This window comes from Hevea brasiliensis, chromosome 11 (genome assembly GCF_030052815.1).
Source record: "Hevea brasiliensis isolate MT/VB/25A 57/8 chromosome 11, ASM3005281v1, whole genome shotgun sequence".
Lineage (NCBI taxonomy): Eukaryota > Viridiplantae > Streptophyta > Magnoliopsida > Malpighiales > Euphorbiaceae > Hevea > Hevea brasiliensis.
The window spans coordinates 506,665-527,271 of record NC_079503.1 but is presented as its reverse complement, the minus strand read 5'-3'; the positions used below and the strand labels follow the sequence as shown (position 1 = coordinate 527,271).

At 36.5% G+C, this 20,607-nt stretch overlaps 1 protein-coding gene across 3 annotated transcripts; it reads right to left on the bottom strand.

The window, feature by feature from the left end:
- Nucleotides 1–776: 776 nt before the first annotated feature.
- LOC110658514 (COP9 signalosome complex subunit 5a) lies at nt 777–10,252 on the bottom strand. 3 transcript variants are annotated; one of them, XM_021816172.2, is made up of 6 exons: nt 9,713–10,248; nt 8,970–9,251; nt 8,752–8,899; nt 8,427–8,509; nt 1,251–1,328; nt 777–1,119 (listed from the first exon to the last, which is right to left on the bottom strand). In XM_021816172.2, the coding sequence occupies exons 1-6, from the start codon at nt 10,133–10,135 to the stop codon at nt 1,030–1,032; spliced, it is 1,104 nt and encodes a 367-aa protein (XP_021671864.2). In that variant the 5' UTR covers nt 10,136–10,248; the 3' UTR covers nt 777–1,029. The 3 variants fall into 3 exon arrangements, with proteins under 3 accessions (XP_021671864.2, XP_057985521.1, XP_057985520.1); XM_058129538.1 differs by lacking the exons at nt 777–1,119; nt 1,251–1,328 and adding an exon at nt 7,474–7,606 and having other exon boundaries at nt 9,713–10,252; XM_058129537.1 differs by lacking the exons at nt 777–1,119; nt 1,251–1,328 and adding an exon at nt 7,474–7,601 and having other exon boundaries at nt 9,713–10,251.
- Nucleotides 10,253–20,607: the final 10,355 nt, after the last annotated feature.

Genomic DNA, 20,607 nt, shown 5'->3' with positions numbered 1-20,607 from the left:
ATATATTTTAAAATTTAAATAAAATTATATATATATATATATATATATATATATATATATATATATATATATATATATATATCTTTTAATTAAAAACTACATAATTAAAAATATTTTAGAAATAATATTCTATTAAAAATATATTTGTGATATTAATACTATTATTATTTTAATTTTAATATTTTTGTTTTTATTATTGTTTTATATGAAAATTTTAACATTGCATTTTATATTTTAAAATGAACACAAGAATACTGAAACTAGAATTGAAATTTTCTTTCAAATCTAACTCCTAAAAATTAAAAATCGAAGATTTAGTTTTGATTGTGATTCCTGGATTTAGTTTTGATTTTGATTCTTCACTAAAACTATATTGAAACCGAAACCGAAACTGAACATCTTCCCATGGTTCATATTAATCTAATAATAATAATATTCTGTTGTATTTCAATTTGTAGTCCGCTGTCTTCAAAAACTCGGATCATTTTCTTTAAAATTCGGTTTGTTTAACTGGCAACAAAAAATATTTACATCTGATCATAAATCATAAAAAAAAAATATTTTCTGTTAAATTAACCAATAGTAAGGATTTTTTTTTTTTTTGAGTTTTCTGTGATTTATTTAGTAAAATTCAATAGAAAATTGTATTATGCACCTTGGAAGTTTTTGACGTGATAAACTCGACCTACAACTACAATCACAAACAAAACTTTGAATTGCAAGGGAAAATTTTTCCTCAAGTAAACCAACCAGTATTCGAGCATATGAACTAAATGGGAAGTGAAAATAGTCTCTGTAATTAGGATAACTTGCTAAGCAGTAAACATGTATAAATTTCCAACTTAACAGGACGAAATACCCACCAAATCAGTGATGGATATGAAAAGGATTTACATCACCTGAAACATGACAATCTCTGCGGCTTGGGTTTCTTTTGTTTTTTCTTTTTATTCTCTTTCATAAGAACCTTAACCCTCTCTGCAGAAGAAGGGAACATCCATCCTCTGTTGCATCACCAGGAAGCCTTGATTAGCTTTCCACCATTGGCTCAGGTCCAGAACTCTCTGTGCACAACCTACTAGATCGACGTATGGAATTGAAAAGGATGTCCTTAATAACCTAAATCACAAATAGAAGACAACAAAATTAATGTTTAACACAAGCAGAAGATATTCTTTAAGAAAATTTTTCTTATCCCAGATAATTAATCGTTCAAAGTAGACACCTAGAAAACAACTTGACCAGTTTACCTGTGACATTAGACCATGGACCTGTTCCACAGTTATTTTAGCACTATCACGAGTAATTTTAGCTAGTTGAGATTCTTCCTGCAATTAATAGAAGTGGCAATCCATAATCAATTATTTCTGGGAAAACCACACAAACATCCATGGCCACTCAAAAAGCATGATGGTGAAATAACAGATATATATGATGGAAAGAGTAAAAGCATGAAAAGAATAATGCAAATATGAGGAAAAAAATGTTTAAATTACAATAGCACACAAATAGTTACCCCACACCTCCCTATTATCTCCCCCTCTATTTTTTTTCTCTACTTTTAGAAGTGGACTTCCCACACGTGTGACTTGTTCATCAGATAACATTAATCCTGCTTATCAATAACAATAATAATTTGAGAAAAACTAATGTCCTATATAAGAAAGAGAGAAGAGAGATGACCAATGTCTTTTACATTAGTGATTAAACATTTCCCATGGAGAAGAAGAGAACATTAATTTCCCATGCAGAGGATCAGCTTATCATGATAACTGGAAAACTGATGGTGAAAAAGATCACACGCTTAAACAAGCTTCTGGTTAAAGCAAACCCAAAATATTTAGACGTCATGGAGATGGGGCAACATAATTATGAGCAAAGTCATTAATGGTGTGCCTGAGTTGCATGGCATAAGAGGCACAGCTCTAGCACCCAAACCCCTAAAAGGTGAGCAACCTTTATGAGGCATGCAATTCTGCAATATTCAATTCCGAATGTATTTGTGTTTTTTCATTTTGAAATCTTAACTATTGATCTGACTTTGCAAGTAACCATATCATGAGATCATTCACACTGAATCAAATTAAAACAATAAAAAGAAAGAAAGAAGCATGTTGCTTCAGATTAGACATGACAACTGTTCTACACAAGGAGGTAGAAAAAAATTTTAAGGTTCTCTGCAGCACTAAATCAGGTTCATTCTGTCTAAAGCTGTTGGAGTTAAAGAGAATGTCTACAATATTAGAATAGTAAATGGTACATATGTCATATCTATATCCACTCCAAATGTGAGGCCAAAGGAAAAGGCAAAAGCATCATCCTCTAATCTAAGGGCCAACACTCCTCTAGTATCTAGAAACTAGGAAGAGGAACATATTGAATTTTGAAGAAGAGTTTAAAGAGGATATGGAGAAGAGAACATTGGAAGTCATTAATTTGAAGTTGATGATAATGTGATGGAGGAGACAATGCTGCACTAGATAGTGAGTAGTTGCCTTACAGCTATTTAGGGTTTATGGCCATCTAGTGGAATATAAAATTATGGTTCAAGACCTTTTAACATCTGTTGTTTTATTTTAAACTGGATTTCAAAAGAATTGGTGGAAAATTCTTTTATGTTATTAATATGAATGGTAGTTTAATTTTTTTGTGTGCTTTACCTCTTTTAGGTGTGTGCTTGTGCATTGCTCCTAAGCTCCAGGACTCCTTTTGCACCTTAATGCACCTTGTGTCTTTAATAATTGTACTTACTAGTTTGTCTTACACTTTGACAAAATTGTGTAGGATAACTAAGCCAAAAAGATTAATGCGAAATTGAAAGACAAATCTATCATAAAGCATTCGTGTATGCATATTTAAGGACATCCCCAGTATTTCACTCATATACATACCAATTATTGGCACCATGTACTATGCACTCTTGTACTTCTACATCTCAATAAATGGAGACTTTAAGAGCAAACAAGAAAGGTAAGCATAAATTTAAGATGCCATTAGAGTAGCCAAACACGCAAAAAGTGCTGATGTAGAAAGAGATGATTCTTATTTATTTCAATTAATCTGTACATGGGTATATATATACAATTGATTCCTATAATTGAGTTCTACTAATTAGGAAGAAATCCTAAATAAGAAATCTTAAATAGGAATACAGAATACAAAATATACAGAAAAATAATATAGTGATTGACTTTCCATATCATAGTGATTGACTTTCCATAACACTCCCCCTCAAGTTGGAGTATAGATGTTAATCATGCCCAACTTGTTACAAATGTAGTCAATCCTAGCTCCATTCAGAGCTTTTGTGAAAATATCTCCTAACTGCTCTCCAGTTTTGATGTGTCCTGTTGAGATGATCTGTTGTTGAATCTTTTCACGAATAAAGTGACAATCAATCTCAATATGTTTGGTTCGCTCATGAAACACCGGATTAGAAGCAATATGAAGAGCAGCTTGATTATCACACCACAATTTCACAGGCAGGGAGGTCTTAAAACCTGTCTCATCTAGTAATTGAAGTATCCACATTACCTCACATACTGATTGTGCCATTGTTTTGTATTCGGATTCAGCACTAGATCGAGAAACTACACTCTGCTTCTTGCTTCTCCAATACACCAAATTTCCTCCAATAAAAACGCAATATCCAGTAGTTGACCTCCTGTCAACCTTAGATCCAGCCCAGTCGGCATCTGAAAAACATTCAACATTCAAATGCCCATGATTACCATATAGCAAACCTCTTCCTGGAGCGCCCTTCAGATAACACAAGATTTGTTCCAAGGCTTCCCAATGAGCAACAGTTGAGGAAGACATAAACTGACTTACCACACTAACGGCATAAGCAATGTCAGGACGAGTGACTGTAAGGTAGTTCAATTTTCCTACCAATCTCCTATATCTCTCTGGATCTTCAAACAACTCACTATCCCCTGCTAACAGTTGTAAAGTTGGAGTCATTGGTGCGCTACAAGGCTTAGCACCTAATTTTCCTGTCTCTGTCAATAGATCGATGACATATTTTCTTTGAGACAAGAAAATACCCTTCTTACTTCTCATAACTTCGATACCCAAGAAATACTTTAACAATCCCAAATCTTTGGTCTGAAACTGAGTTTGAAGGAAGGTTTTAAGAGATGAAATACCTGCAGAGTCACTCCCAGTGATGACAATGTCATCCACATAGACTACCAAGAGAATTAGACCAGCCTTAGATTGCCTATAAAATACTGAGTGATCACACTTACTCTTTTGCATACCAAATTCTGTCTTGCTTCTTGAATCTCCCAAACCATGCCCTAGGACTTTGTTTCAAGCCATAAAGAGACTTTCGAAGCCTACAAACTTTACCCAACTCCCCCTGAGCAACAAACCCAGGTGGTTGCTCCATATACACCTCATCCTGAAGATCACCATGAAGTAAAGCATTCTTGATATCCAATTGATGCAGGGGCCAATCATATGTAGCTGCTAAAGAGATAAACAAGCGAATAGAAGTAAGTTTAGCTACAGGAGAAAAAGTATCAGAGTAATCAACCCCATATGTCTGAGCATATCTTTTTGCTACAAAGCGTGCTTTTAACCTAACCACAGAACCATCAGGATTTACCTTTACTGTATATACCCATTTACAACCAATAGCTTTCTTACCAGTGGGTAAAGGCAATAGTTCCCATGTACCATTAGCATCTAAAGCCTCCATTTCCTCTTTCATAGCATCACACGGCCCAGGATGAGACGGTGCCTCATTAATGATATTAGGGATAATGTGAGTCTAAAGAAGTAACAAAGCACCGAGAACAAGAAGACAATTGATTATAAGAAACAAAAGAAGAGATAGGGTAAGTACATGAACGTTTACCTTTACGAAGAGCAATGGGTAAGTCTAGATCAGAATCATGATCAGTATGAGGTACAGGATCTCCCAACGAAGTAGCTGGTGGAGGATCTCGGCAGGAATCTCAATCTCTGGAATAAACATGAACAACGGGAGGTCGAGTAGGTCTAGAGACGGAAGGAGCAGTGTGGGAGTACTAGACATTAGTTGGACAATATATATTAAGAGATCATCCTCCTCCCCCTGACTCTCATACACAGATGATGGAGGAAAAAATGGAGTGGACTCAAAAAATGTGACATCTGCAGAAACAAGATAACGATTAAGAGTAGGAGAGAAACAACGGTACCCTTTTTGGAGCCGGGACTACCCAAGGAAGACACATTTGAGAGATTTTGGATCCAATTTAGTAACCTGTGGACGAACATCACGCACAAAACAGGTACAACCAAAAATACGGGGTTCAATAGGGAACAAAGATTTTGTAGGAAACAAAGTAGTATAAGGAATATCCCCATTAAGGACAGAAGACGGCATACAATTGATCAAAAAACATGCCGTGAAAACTGCATCCGCCCAAAAGTGTTTAGGTACTTTCATCTGAAAAAGAAGAGCACGAGTTACCTCAAGAAGATGACGATTTTTTCTTTCGGCCACGCCATTTTGGGATGGGGTATCCACACAGGAAGACTGATGAAGAATGCCATTTTGTGTCATATAAGGTGAAATTGTCTTTGAAAAGTATTCTTTGGCATTGTCACTTCTTAATATGCGCACAGAAATATTAAATTGAGTTTTGATTTCATTACAAAAGGCACAAAAGATAGAAAACAACTCAGAATGATTTTTCATTAAATATAACCAGGTAACACGAGAGTAATCATCAACAAAAGTAACAAAATAACGAAATCCAGTTTTAGATGTAACAGAACAAGGACCCCAAACATCAGAATGAACTACCTCAAAAGGAGATGAAGCCCGTTTATTGACTCTAGACACAGAAGGCAAACGATGATGTCTTGCAAACTGACACGACTCACATTCTAGTACTGATAAAGACTGAAATTGAGGACACAGCTTCTTCATGGTAGACAAAGAAGGATGACCCAATCTACAATGAGCTTCAAGAGGTGTTAAGGTACTGGAGCAAACAAGTGACCGCGGTACATGATTTTCCAGAATGTAGAGACCACCTGACTCGCGTCCTCTACCAATAATCTGCTTCGTCGTAAGATCCTGAAACAAACACTGGTCAGGAAAAAAGGAAACAGAACAATTTTAGGTACGAGTAAGTTTACTAACAGAAAGTAGATTAAAAGAGAATTTTGGTAGAAACAAGACAGAAGACAAAGAAATTGACGAAGTCAGGTTGCGATTCAGCCTAACCCATGACACAAGAAGTAGAACCATCGGCTAAAGTAATAGAGGAAGTGAGATTAGACTAAAAGCGGATAGAAGACTAGAATTACTGTCATGTGATCCATCGCACTGAATCAATAACCCATTTGGATGAAGAAGACACAAGGCATGTAGTAGATTTACGACTCAATGATCGCAGCGATGTGAACTGGTAGGCTTTAGAGATGCCTGATACTGGGAAAATTGTGCAAAATCCTCTGCAGATACCAAAGTAGTTTTCTCAGAGGAAGATACTGCAGAATTCTCTGCTGCCATATTTGCCATCTGTGATCGCTGATTTTTTCTCTGAAGTTGCGGACAATTATATTTTGTATGGCCAGGCTCATGGCAATAATAACAAATGACTCCTCTTGAGTCCTGATTAGAACTAGCCTCTCCATTACGCTGATTACTTCTGTTGCCTGTAATTCCTCCTCTACTTCCTCTTCTATTACCCTGTTGTCCATTTGGATTACGGCTAATAAGAGCACTACTGACAGGTTGTGAAGATTGAGTACTCTCTGTACGAAGGACCCGTGTGAACGTTTCATGTTAGCAGTCTCATACTCTGAAGGAAGGCCTGCAAGAAAACTCATAACAGCCAGTTGCTCTCGTTGGGCCTGCTGAACTTTCACATCAGGACTAAAAGGCAACAATATATTAAGTTCCTTATATACCCGTTTAAAATCCATAAAATAAGCCGTGAGAGACTTATCCTCTTTCTCAGCATGGTAGAATGCCTTACAAACATCATAAATACGGGAGATATTCCCTTTACCAGAATACAGAAAATCTAAGTAATCCATCAATTCCTTAACAAATTCACAGTGATTAATTAAACTAATTACCTCACTATGAATCGAGTTCCGAAGCTGCAAAAACAATCGAGCATCCTCCCTTAGCCAAGTTTGTCGTGTATCATCAGTGGGTGGATCTTTAGTAAGGTGATCATCCTTATCAATGCTACGCAAATAGACCCTAACAGTCTTACTCCACTCCAGATAATTCGAACCATTAAGTTTGTGTTCCGTGATCTTAGTCATCACCGGAATCACATCAGAAATAATATTCTTATTGTCTGCCATTTGTTGAGACAAAGAAAACTAACCGAAACGCTAATCCAAAGTGCTTATAGCAGCAAAATAACCCAAATTCACAAATCAAGCAAATCCCGAATAGGATCCGAGAGCCAAACCTCGTAAGTCCTTTAATGGTTATCTTGGATCGCAACAAAGACACGGTGGTGGAATGAGGGGGTTGAGACGACGCCGGCAATGTTGATCGGGGTTGAAACGGCCGGTCGGCGACCAAGGTCTCTCCTGAGCTGGGTAGTGAGAACAAATAGTCACCCTAGATTGATGACCTGCTCTGATACCATGTAGAAAGAGATGATTCTTATTGATTTCAATTAATCTGTACATGGGTATATATATACAATTGATTCCTATAATTGTGTTCTACTAATTAGGAAGAAATCCTAAATAAGAAATCCTAAATAGGAATACAGAATACAAAATATACAGAAAAATAATATAGTGATTGACTTTCCATAACATAGTGATTGACTTTCCATAACAAAATACAACAGCAAATAGGAAAGCGCTTTTATATATACTAAGCAGAGCGCATTTATTGAAGCAAGGGCTTTTTATGCTTAAAGCGCAAAAAAAAAGTGTAAAGCGCACAGAGCCTCAATTTCAAGGCCAATATTGGAAGATGTTGAGACTGATTTAAATGAAAATTTTGACGGAAATGGATCTTATTTGGAGATAAGGATCAAAGTGTTAAGGACTTCGATAAAATATCTAGTAAAGATCTCTATGTTATAACTTTTCTATTTTATATAGAGGAATTTATTTTCTTTGCATATTATATTATTAGTCTTTTTTTTTTTTAATAATTTTGTGCTTCCTTTATTTGCACTTTGCACTTTAAGCGATAGTGTGATGCATCACTTTGAGTGCGCCTTACGCTTTTAACTACCTTGCATGCCATTCAGCAATCAAAATAATGTCAACAATAGTTACTGGATTTCTATATATGGTAAATATATATTGTCATGAAATGAGGCAGCAAGAAGTTGCATCTACAAAATGCTTCAAAGAATCGGAACCATTGCCAAACAAACTAAAATTTGTTTGAAACAAAATGATACATATTTGTTTGAAATAACAAAAACCACATTTACCTCTTTCTTTCTTTGAGGTGGTGCTATTAGCAGCCCAAAACGGGAGTGAGCCAATTGATTCTCAGCCTGCTCCAGCTTGTCAGCTGCATGATGCACAGACAATTATTTCATCTTGATTAAAAATAGGTGAAACTACTCTATTTACTGCAAAATCTGCTTTTAATGGTACAAAAATCTTAGCATTCACTCAATCCAAGTACCTTACTCTCTAACTATTTGCAGTTATACTTAATTTAATCACGACCACCAAAATAAAAAAAGGTGGCAGCCAAACTATCTGGTTAACAGGAGTAAACGAAATTATACCACATAACCAAGAAATTACCTAAATCTGAAATCTGTCCGGCAACATAGTCTCCATTACCCAGGAGAGGTGAAGAAGATAGAGTATTCACCCAATATTTGTTCCACAACAGGCCCAAGAGGTGACAATCAAGAGAGGACTTGAAATAAGTGATATCCAAAGCATAATACTGCAAAAGACAATAACATTAGCCAATAGCTTAAAAAAAAAAAAAGAACTGTAATGGCCAATATAACAACCTGCTTGCAATGTACACCAAAGTCTTCAATCTTATTAAGAGGAATGGTCTGATATTCAGAGACAGTTTCATCTGGAGGCTTATATCCTTCTGGGTATGTCCTGAATGCCCCAATCTCAACTTTACCAGCTGATACAGTCCTCGTTGGATCAATAACAACTGCCAAAAAAGGTTCTTGAAATTGCTGGTTGAGCATTTGAGTTGAAACATCAATACCCGAGAGCCAGCATCCATACCCAGGATGAGAATGATACCACCCAACAACATTCTCCAACCGACCCGCCTACACAAGAGCATTCATTTTTCACAAAGCTAACTCTATTTGATAGGGAGCCACAAACATGACTGAGCTAAGATAATGAACTAAAAAGAAAACATATTTGATATTACCAACATGCAAGAACTAATTAGTACCAAATGAGTCACACACACCCTTCGAAATATCTCTTTGAGCACATAAAAAAAGGCCCTCTAAGTTGGGTTTTCAGAGAATTCAATTTGGTAAGTCGAATATGGGATGGGACTTTGCACACTTCGAGCACATAAGATTCAGCAATGCAGCCGTTCTTCAGTAATTACCTCCACTATATCCATGGTTTATCTTCCCTAAAAAGTTATTATCAACAATCGTAAAAAGTCCTAAAAGCTATTCAGATAAAAGAAATCAGGAAAAAAAAAAAAGTCACACGAAGAAGCTAATTTTGAAAGAGTGTCTAAAAAAAGAAGTTAATTTTAAAAGCAGACCTGCTTGTTAGTCTGGGAGTAATCGACCATATACTCATAGGCATCTGCCTGGGCATTAACCCTAGTCTCGGTTCCTTCAACAGGCAAGGCAAATGCATCCATTACAATGATGGCGTCACCATCAGTCTTTCCTTGCATGAGTCCCATGACCTCAATGGTACCACCGGATCGCGCGTGCACCACCATCTTGAGAAGCGCGAGTGCAGAGATCTTGACACGCCTAAAGTAATGGGGATCGTTAACCCACGGCCTGTCCTGCTGGAACTTAGCTTGCGCCGTCTCATCGTAGTAGAAAATGGCGTCTGACGAGGCGTCCGCCGTCGAATTGGTGGAGGTTGGGGGCGTGTCCACGGTGATTACATTGTTCTCGAGTTCCCAGGTTTTCTGGGCTATTAGCGCTGAGGACGAAGGGTACGGATCCATCTCTCTGCTTCCTATTCACTGACGTCTCCAAACTATGGAGAGAGTACAGGATGGTTACATTGGGCGTTTTCAGTTCTATCGTGCATAATTATTAAACCCAGTGAAAATATTGAGTCGACAGGTGGCTTGTTCGATGATTGTCAACCTGAGTCATTAAAAAAATTAATTACACCTCTAATGCTAATTAAATATTACACTTATTAATATTAAATTTTTTTAAATGTACTTGTGATTATTTGTACTCATCACCCGTAATTAATTTCTTTTTTTTTTATTTACATAACATAATATTATTACAAAATATTTATTTTCGCTATACACATAATAAAATAATCATGATTATATTTTACTACTTAATTAAAACTAATTTGTATCTTTAAACATTTTATATATTTAATTTCTGTATTTTTTTAAATCATTCTATTTAAATCTACTATTTATATAGTTTAAAATTTTTAAATTAAATTTAATTATGTATTTTTAATTAATTTATAATAATTATATAATTAAATTTTTAAGTAGTCATTTTATTTTTTTTCTTTTTTTTTTTCTGTTCCATATCTTTTTTTCATTTTTATATGTTATTTTATTCATTATACATGCTCATAATTTAATTTTTTTATATATATAATGTTTGTTAATTTTTTATATATGATATAATATTATTATAGTATTATAAATATTATATGTAATTACTCAACTTAAAATTTTAATATTATTTTTGAAAATTAATAAAAACAAATATAAATAAATAGTAATTTTAAATTTTTAGTATCAAAGGTTTATGCAAATTTATTTTTTTTTACCGTCAATGTCACTTTATTTTTAAGATATTAAATGTGATATTTTTAATTTAATTATAATACTTGAAGATACTAATGATGAATGACAAAATTTTTCTTTGTGTTGAATTAGAAGGCAAGCAAATGGGATTACTCATTCTTTAGTCAGAGTGTCTCATTTATATGCTCGTTCTTCAACTTGAGAGACCCTCCTAAATAATTGTAATCTTCTCATTGCTGTTCAAGTTTGGAGCTAATAAAGTTTTTTTTTTTTTAATTCTAAAAAAATTAAGATTTATAGAAATTAAATTTAAATATTATAATTATAAACTAATATTAAGATAAACTCTTATAAGTAAATTAATAAGCCATTCCTTTAGTGAAGATATGTATTTACATATATTGGAATAAAATATTAGATTTTATTATTAACTAAATAGAAAGAGTTATATATATATATAATTACGTACATGATCTTCTCAATAGTTTTTTTTTTTTTTAAGAGTTCAGTAAAATTAGTATGGAAGCCTTTTCTTAGATGATTTTTTTTCTATTTAATAAATTGCATTTCTTAATTTTCACTCATTAATTTCTTATTTTAATTAATTATTTTAAATTATGAACTCTAAAATTAAGAATTTTAAATTTATACAAAAATTAAAATTAATTTAAAGAATAAAAATATAATTGTAATTAATTTGAAGAATGAAGGGTATTTTTGACAAAGCCAATATCCCCCTCCCACATTTATATATAGTATAGATAATTAAATAAATTTAATTAACTAAATTTTATTTTTAGAATTAATATTAGGTTATATATATATATTTTAAATTTTAAATAAAAATATTAAAATATTTAAATTTTAAATATTTTTATTCTCAAAATTTATAATTAATATATAAATTAAAAATATTTTTATAAATGAATAGTTAATATTTATGAAACATTAATTACATATTAAAAATTAAAAAATAAACATATTGTCACGACCCAACCTATGGGCCGGACCGGCACTAGGACCTGGGCCAGCTTAAAGCCCCCGAGGCCCGTAGTAAGCCTTAACTATTCATTTACCAAACTCTAAGGCCCATTTGGGCCCAATATCAAGAAAATAAACGGACAGAGTCCGGCCATAAAATGGACTTTCCAACGGGGAGTTTTCGACTCACCCGACCTGTAAACATAATAAATACTCAATTGGGGAGCTCAGCTCACCCTCCACATACTCATATCCTCATAAAATAAATGGGAGCTCAGCTCCCTCATCCAATCCATCAAACATGCATATCATTATACGTTTACAGGTCCAACATGATAATAATATTACAGACCATAATCAAATAAATACTTCTAACACATGCGGAAATTCTAGGAGTAAATAAAATTACACAAATATCGATAATCAACCTGCGAAGGAGAAAAGCAGGTTAACCAAAATAAAATCCTCCTGTAGCCTGAAAAAAATATTGAACAGGAGTGAGCGTTCGACTCAGAGAGTAAAATATCAATTTTAACCATAATCTCTATAACTATCTAAAACTAATGCACTCAGAGAGTGAAATGCAACATCAACAACATTTTCACATCATAACATCAAAAGGTAATTTGGAGCACTCACGCACCTGTAGCATCAATCATAACATATGGGAGCCGATCCCTATCTGACTCTCTTAAATCCAACACGGTGCTGCCAAGAACTCAAGCCGGACTTTCGCTTAATAAACCAAATCGAGGGTCCCAGCGAAGAACTCAAGCCGTGACTACCCCTCGAAGGATCGGGTCCCAGCGAAGAACTCAAGCCGTGACTACCCGTCCTATCCATAGTCCACACCACATCACACGCACGCCACGCCAACGCATGCACACTGCTCCAAATTACCACAACAACATCCATGGCACTTTAACAGTTATCAATGCAACATAAATCGTGCCTAGAGTTTAACTACATAAATATATGCATATAAGTGATGCATGGGCATGCTTGAACATATAATAATAGTGAAATTACAATTAAAATTAATATTTTACTCACAGACTTGACGATGGTCACTGAGGCGGCTGGGCGGAGGAAGAAGGCTGTCCCGGCTCACCTGACAATTATATTACAATTATTTAATACAAATGACCCAATACAGATCAAGAAAAGACCCAATACGTCCTAAGTCGTGCCGAAAATCCGGCAGAGTCTCCCCTATACCTAGGACCTACCCAACCTGCAAAAGAGCTCAAAACACACTTCTATATCTACAATCCATATATCCACAACTCAATCACATCACACAGCCCCTCCTGGGCCCATCAAATCAATCATTCATCACAATATGTAAAATTTCAATTTAGTCCTTATAATTGATCATTTTTGCAAAAACTGCTCAAATAAGCTCTAAAAATTATAAAACTCTGCCCCGCGGTCCTTAGAAATATTACTAAGCTATTGCAAAAAGAATCGTAATTTTCTAAGCTACCACGAATATTTTATGGATTTTTAATCCTATTTAAGCACTAGAAAATTACGAAAAAGCAAGGTTCGGGTTTACCTTTGCCTATTCCGAATTCGGGGAAGCGCTCGGGATGCCTGACAATGGTGGGGTAGCCAAAACCTCGATCCAATTCGGAGACTTTTCCGGTAGCTGGTCTGTCTGGCCAGAAATTCACAGATCCGGACAACTGTTGAATTTTCGCGAATTGAGGATACCTACACGAAGCCCAATAATAATATATAAAAAATCAGGGGTGTTACATTCTTCCCCCCTTACAGAAAATTCGTCCTCGAATTTTTCACAAGGCAGAATAAAGTACATGATTACACATTGAACAGATAAGGGTACTTGCTACGCATGTCCCGTTCTGACTCCCAGGTGCACTCTTCCACTGACTGGCTCCTCCACAAAACCTTAACTATAGGGATCTGTTTTGATCTTAACTGTCTCACTTGGTAGTCCACTATGGCTACAGGTTGCTCCTCAAATGTCAAGTTCTCCTTTAGTTCTATTACATCCGACTGTAGTACATGAGAAGGATCGAGAATGTATTTCCTGAGCATGGAGATGTGAAACACGGGATGAACGTGAGAAAGGTTGGGTGGTAGCTCCAACCGGTAGGCAACTGCTCCAACTCTATCAGTAACCTCAAAAGGTCCAATATACCGAGGTGCCAACTTGCCCTTCTTTCCAAATCTCATAACTCCCTTCATTGGAGAAACCTTCAGGAATACATAGTAGCCCACTGCAAACTCCACATCCCTCCGTCTGGGGTCTGCATAACTCTTCTGCCTACTGAAAGCTGTTTTCAGTCGTTCCCTGATTAAAGGAACTATCTCTGAAGTGTACTGCACTAGGTCTACATCATGCACCTTCGCTTCCCCCATTTTCATCCAACACAGAGGAGACCTACACTTTCTTCCATATAGTGCCTCATAGGGTGGCATCCTATCTTTGGAGTGATAATCGTTGTTGTAGGCAAACTCCACCAAAGCTAGCTCATCCCATTGACCTCCAAAATCCAAAACACTCATGCGAAGCATGTCTTCGATGTTTGGATTGTCCTTCTGACTGTCCATCCATGCGAGGGTGGAAAGCCGTACTGAAGTTCAACTGTGTGCCAAGTGCCTCCTGCAACTTTCTCCAAAACCGAGAAGTGAACTGGGGCCCTCTGTCAGATATTATGAAAGTCGGAACTCCATGCAATCTGACTATTTCTCGAATGTAGAGCCGGGCGTACTGTGCCACAGAATATGTAGTCTTCACAGGCAAGAAGTGAGCTGATTTGGTTAGGCGGTCTACAATTACCTATATCGAATCATATCCTCGCGTGGTACGAGGCAACCCAGTCACAAAATCTATAGAAATCATTTCCCACTTTCATTCTGGGATAGGGAGCTCTTGCAACTTCCCTGACGGACTCTGGTGTTCAAACTTTACCTTCTGACAAGTCAAGCACTTGGACACAAAGTCTGCTATGTCTCTCTTCATGCCATTCCACCAATAGCTATCTTTCACATCATGGTACATCTTGGTGGAACCTGGGTGGACACTGTACAGTGTGTAGTGTGCCTCTCGCATGATATCATTCCTGAGGTTGTCCACATCGGACACACATATCCTAGAACCTTGCACTAGGGCGCCATCATTGGCAAATCCGAACTCACCACCTTCACCTTGCTGTACTCTTTCTATAATCTTGATCAATTGTTGGTCTCTGTGCTGGGAAACTCTAACTCTGTCCCTCAAGTCTGGCCTCACTGAAAAGTGAGCCAATAATACCCCCTCATCTGAAAGATCTAGGATTAAACCTTGATCCATCAACTCATGTACCTCCTGAATCAACGATCTCTTCTCTGTGAAATGTGCGCAAACCGCGGAAGATTTTCTGCTTAAAGCATCTGCTACTACATTGGCCTTCCCAGGGTGGTACTGGATGGGGCAATCATAGTCTTCCAGAAGCTCCATCCATCTCCTCTGTCTCAAGTTTAAATCCCTCTGTTGGAAGATGTACTTCAAACTCTTATGGTCGGTGTATATCTCGCACACTTCACCATACAGGTAGTGTCTCCAGATTTTTAGTGCAAAGACTACAGCCGCCATTTCCAAATCATGGGTGGGATAGTTCTGCTCATGCCTCTTGGTGCCTTGAAGCATAAGCCACTACTTTTCCATTCCGCATCAAAACACACCTAGGCCAACTCTGGGCGTCCACAAGACACGGTGTATCCTTCACCGCTCATAGGTAGTGTTAACACAGGGGCAGTGGTTAGACACTCCTTATCCTCATCATTATAACTGACTCTATCGAGCTCTCTTCCTGTTCTTTGCATCTTATCCACTTCCCTTTTCCTATTTTTGGTATTGTTGGTATCATTTCAACCTGCTGTACTTATTCCTTAATTTTAGTCTTATCTCATCCTTACACCTTTTCCTTCAAAGATGTCTATCCCATCATCAACTTTAACTTTCTTTTTATTTCTTAGTCTTATCTTGAATACTAGTTTCATTACTTCAAGAATTCTAACCCTATGATTTACTCCTACCAGCACATTCTTCACCTTATGTAACACTTATAATTACTCATAGAAATTTTTTTTTTTTTTTTTTCTTGTATCCCCTTTTTTCCAACTTAACTATCAGAACATTATCATTCCCTATCAGCCTTAGTAGGAAATTGCTTATCCTGGATGAATATGAGCCCCATAAACTATAAGTTCCATTTGAACTAACACGGCTTTAGGAAATATGTGTCATGCCTTAATTCCAAACAAGATACTTCACGTGTTCATTCTCCTTAATATAATCATATATACTGCTCATAGCTTTCTAAACTTCAACCTCAAATTACCCATCAGCAACAATTTCATCTATTGAATCTCAACCATAAATAGTACTTCCTCCAGCTCATAGTTTAAAACAGTTGCAAGCCTTAGTAGCTAACTTAATTTAACTCCTGTCATTACTCTGTTCGTCCTTTCATACTTAATACTAGGTATGCACTTACTGTCATTCTCATATCAGGAAATTATGTATGAATTTGTGCCTACTAAACTCTCAATAACTAGGTCTCCTTGACTCGGTTCTGTTCCTTATATAACCTTCTAGAACCAAAAGCACAAGCTAAACTTGAAAAGAAAGAAAATATCCTCTTATATTCAACTACACCCGATTGTCATATTATAACGTTTCACCTAAGTTTCTTGGTCTTTCTCTCCAAATTTCATCATCTCCTAGCATAATTATGCTCTACCTATAAGGTATCATCTGCATGAACCCTTTACCGTACCATTTTCCTTCTTGACATAATATTTTATAATTTATTAACTTTACTTATACTCGACCTATGATTCATATCTATCATCGTTTTTATTGTGCCCTTAACTTTTGTTGATTCCTGAAAGATTTCTCTCACTAATAAATTCTTCCAACACTAATTCCACCCTTATCTAGGGTCATTAATTTGATCCTTGAACTTTCTAGTGATTTATAACCATCCAGACTTGTCACTTTTCGTTCTACCACTACTATTGTCCTGTCGTTATTGCTTCACTACAAAGTGATTCTGTTGATCACACTAAAAATGTTTGCCTGACATTCATAACGAACCTCTAACTACCTTCTCACTATCTCAAAAGTCTAACCTAAAACCTATGTGTCATTATCTATCATTCTTTTCCTCTCATCATACCTATTTGATCCCTTAGACTGACTTTTATTCAACTTACTGCTTACTAACTTCTCTTTCTCTACCTATTTAGGTAGTCCGCAATACCATCGCACACCTTCTAACATTTACTCATTATTATTGTATTCCATGCCTCCATCACTTTTCTCACTAATGTGGTCCCATTTTGGGTTTTCCATCCTTGTCATTCTCCTTGCCAAGAATAACACTTAGCCTATCCTATATCTTAACTTTGTTCCTTTTATTATGCGCTCTTTAGGTTGTCCTTTCATTTATTTCCTTTGTCTTACCCAAAATAGAACTTGACTATTCTATCCCTGGTTCCATTCTTCTTCCTAACATAATAGCTGTACTTGCTAACTATATCTTTCAGAATCTCTATCGCGTTATCATATATCTGTGCTACTCAGATTTGGTCCTTTGACCACTCTAGCTAGTACTTCCACTAGCATTTAGATTATATTGCATCTGCAATCAATTGCCCAAACTTTCATTCTACACTTTCTTTATCCATTGGCCTTCTGTGATTTATCTTCGCTAATTTATTACTCTTAACACTATTATAATTAGATTATACTATTGTTTTGAATAATTTGAAATTAGAAAGAAACTCAGCAAATTACAGTCATACTTTTATTGTATGATCTCTATTCTTATCCTTTAGCTTACATAATACCCTTACTACCTCGAGAACTGATTCTGCAATAATTTTGTTTATTATTATTATTATTATTATTATTATTTTCCATGTTTACTCAATTCCAAAACTTAAGATTTCGGGCACCCAAACCCGTCATCCAATTCAAAGGATTTACATCCATCGTGATCTGATTATATATGATTCCTATAATGGAACTTGTATCCTCTCCAGGATACCCGAGCCAACTACTCTCTACCACACTCTACAGTCCCATCTGGGACACTATTCCATAAGTCATCATTATCAGTAATAACCTTCGATCCATTCTGAAAAGATAGGACTATATCCTAACTTGCTGCAACAAAGGTACTACATCTACCACCTTGCCAGAACCATGTCAAGTTAATGACTCTTTTATCATATCATAGCTCTATAAATCATCAATTCATAGTTTCGACCTTCTCTAGGTAGTAGAGTTGTACTTTATTCCATACTGATACACACAAGGTCTACTATTCTCACTCTATAAGTGTCACCTTTACTTTGCAACTAGTCCGAAACCTCTGGTCTGATGGCAACTCTCGATGTAACTCTAGCTCATGTCAGTAATCGAGTCACCGACTCTAGTTATCACCCAACCGTGACCTTTCAATATTCTAACTCTAGACTCTTAGCCAGGAGTTCCCAACTCCTCTGCAAATATAGAACTCGTTCGGCATAAGCTACCAAAACAGAAGCTATCTCAAACACCCTCATTATGGAGCACCACGGGGATGCACGCAGCTCTACACAATAATCTCATGTCGGTACTGTAATCTGCAGCTTACAGAGCAGACATCGAGAATATTGTATAGTTACTACGATACGTCCTGACAGACTAGGTCTCCTAATTTCTTATCTCTCCTGAATCTTCTATTATCACAAACTTATTCTGACTGGGTCATCTACTGATGACTGCCAGTAGTGGTATCCTCATGATAGACCTCACATGTCTACTAACTCTATTTCACATTTCTGTGTACTCCACGAAAATCAAGACACTAACTGAGGTAATCTTATATTTCCCGAGGTATAACGTAGAATCTAGAAACAAAGAATTACAGGAAAAGACGAAACAGAATCCTATACTCCGCATGTGACTCCTAGTAGACTCTTCCCGATATTTTAGACAAACATTCCCTAAGAATCTGGAGCCTAAGCTCTGATACCACATTTGTCACGACCCAACCTATGGGCCGGACCGGCACTAGGACCTGGGCCAGCCTAAAGCCCCCGAGGCCCGTAGTAAGCCTTAACTATTCATTTACCCAACTCTAAGGCCCATTTGGGCCCAATATCAAGAAAATAAACGGACAGAGTCCGGCCATAAAATGGACTTTCCAACGGGGAGTTTTCGACTCACCCGACCTGTAAACATAATAAATACTCAATTGGGGAGCTCAGCTCACCCTCCACATACTCATATCCTCATAAAATAAATGGGAGCTCAGCTCCCTCATCCAATCCATCAAACATGCATATCATTATACGTTTACAGGTCCAACATGATAATAATATTACAGACCATAATCAAATAAATACTTCTAACACATGCGGAAATTCTAGGAGTAAATAAAATTACACAAATATCGATAATCAACCTGCGAAGGAGAAAAGCAGGTTAACCAAAATAAAATCCTCCTGTAGCCTGAAAAAATATTGAACAGGAGTGAGCGTTCGACTCAGAGAGTAAAATATCAATTTTAACCATATTCTCTTTAACTATCTAAAACTAATGCACCTGTAGAGTGAAATGCAACATCAACAACATTTTCACATCATAACATCAAAAGGTAATTTGGAGCACTCACGCACCTGTAGCATCAATCATAACATATGGGAGCCGATCCCTATCTGACTCTCTTAAATCCAACACGTGCGTGAAGAACTCAAGCGGACTTTCGCTTAATAAACCAAATCGAGGGTCCCGAAGAACTCAAGCCGTGACTACCCCTCGAAGGATCGGGTCCCGTGAAGAACTCAAGCGTGACTACCCGTCCTATCCATAGTCCACACCACATCACACGCACGCCAACGCACGCTGCGCTCCAAATTACCACAACAACATCCATGGCACTTTATGATTATCAATTCAACATAAATTGTGCCTAGAGTTTAACTACATAAATATATGCATATAAGTGATGCATGGGCATGCTTGAACATATAATAATAGTGAAATTACAATTAAAATTAATATTTTACTCACAGACTTGACGATGGTCACTGAGGCGGCTGGGCGGAGGAAGAAGGCTGTCCCGGCTCACCTGACAATTATATTACAATTATTTAATACAAATGACCCAATACAGATCAAGAAAAGACCCAATACGTCCTAAGTCGTGCCGAAAATCCGGCAGAGTCTCCCCTATACCTAGGACCTACCCAACCTGCAAAAGAGCTCAAAACACACTTCTATATCTACAATCCATATATCCACAACTCAATCACATCACACAGCCCCTCCTGGGCCCATCAAATCAATCATTCATCACAATATGTAAAATTTCAATTTAGTCCTTATAATTGATCATTTTTGCAAAAACTGCTCAAATAAGCTCTAAAAATTATAAAACTCTGCCCCGCGGTCCTTAGAAATATTACTAAGCTATTGCAAAAAGAATCGTAATTTTCTAAGCTACCACGAATATTTTATGGATTTTTAATCCTATTTAAGCACTAGAAAATTACGAAAAAGCAAGGTTCGGGTTTACCTTTGCCGATTCCGACTTCGAGAACGCGCTCGGGATGCCTGACAATGGTGGGGTAGCCAAAACCTCGATCCAATTCGGAGACTTTTCCGTAGTGATGTTCGGCGAGAAATTCACAGATCCGGACAA

What these genes read in the sequence shown, in the direction of transcription:
- LOC110658514 (XM_021816172.2), bottom strand. Translation starts at nt 10,135, where the DNA reads ATGGATCCGTACCCTTCGTCCTCAGCGCTAATAGCCCAGAAAACCTGG. An exon ending in ACTCCCAGACTAACAAGCAG is followed by an intron (nt 9,252 to 9,712) that starts GTCTGCTTTTAA and finishes GCTCTTGTGTAG; the next exon opens with GCGGGTCGGTTGGAGAATGT. An exon ending in CACCTCAAAGAAAGAAAGAG is followed by an intron (nt 1,329 to 8,426) that starts GTAAATGTGGTT and finishes TATTAATTGCAG; the next exon opens with GAAGAATCTCAACTAGCTAA.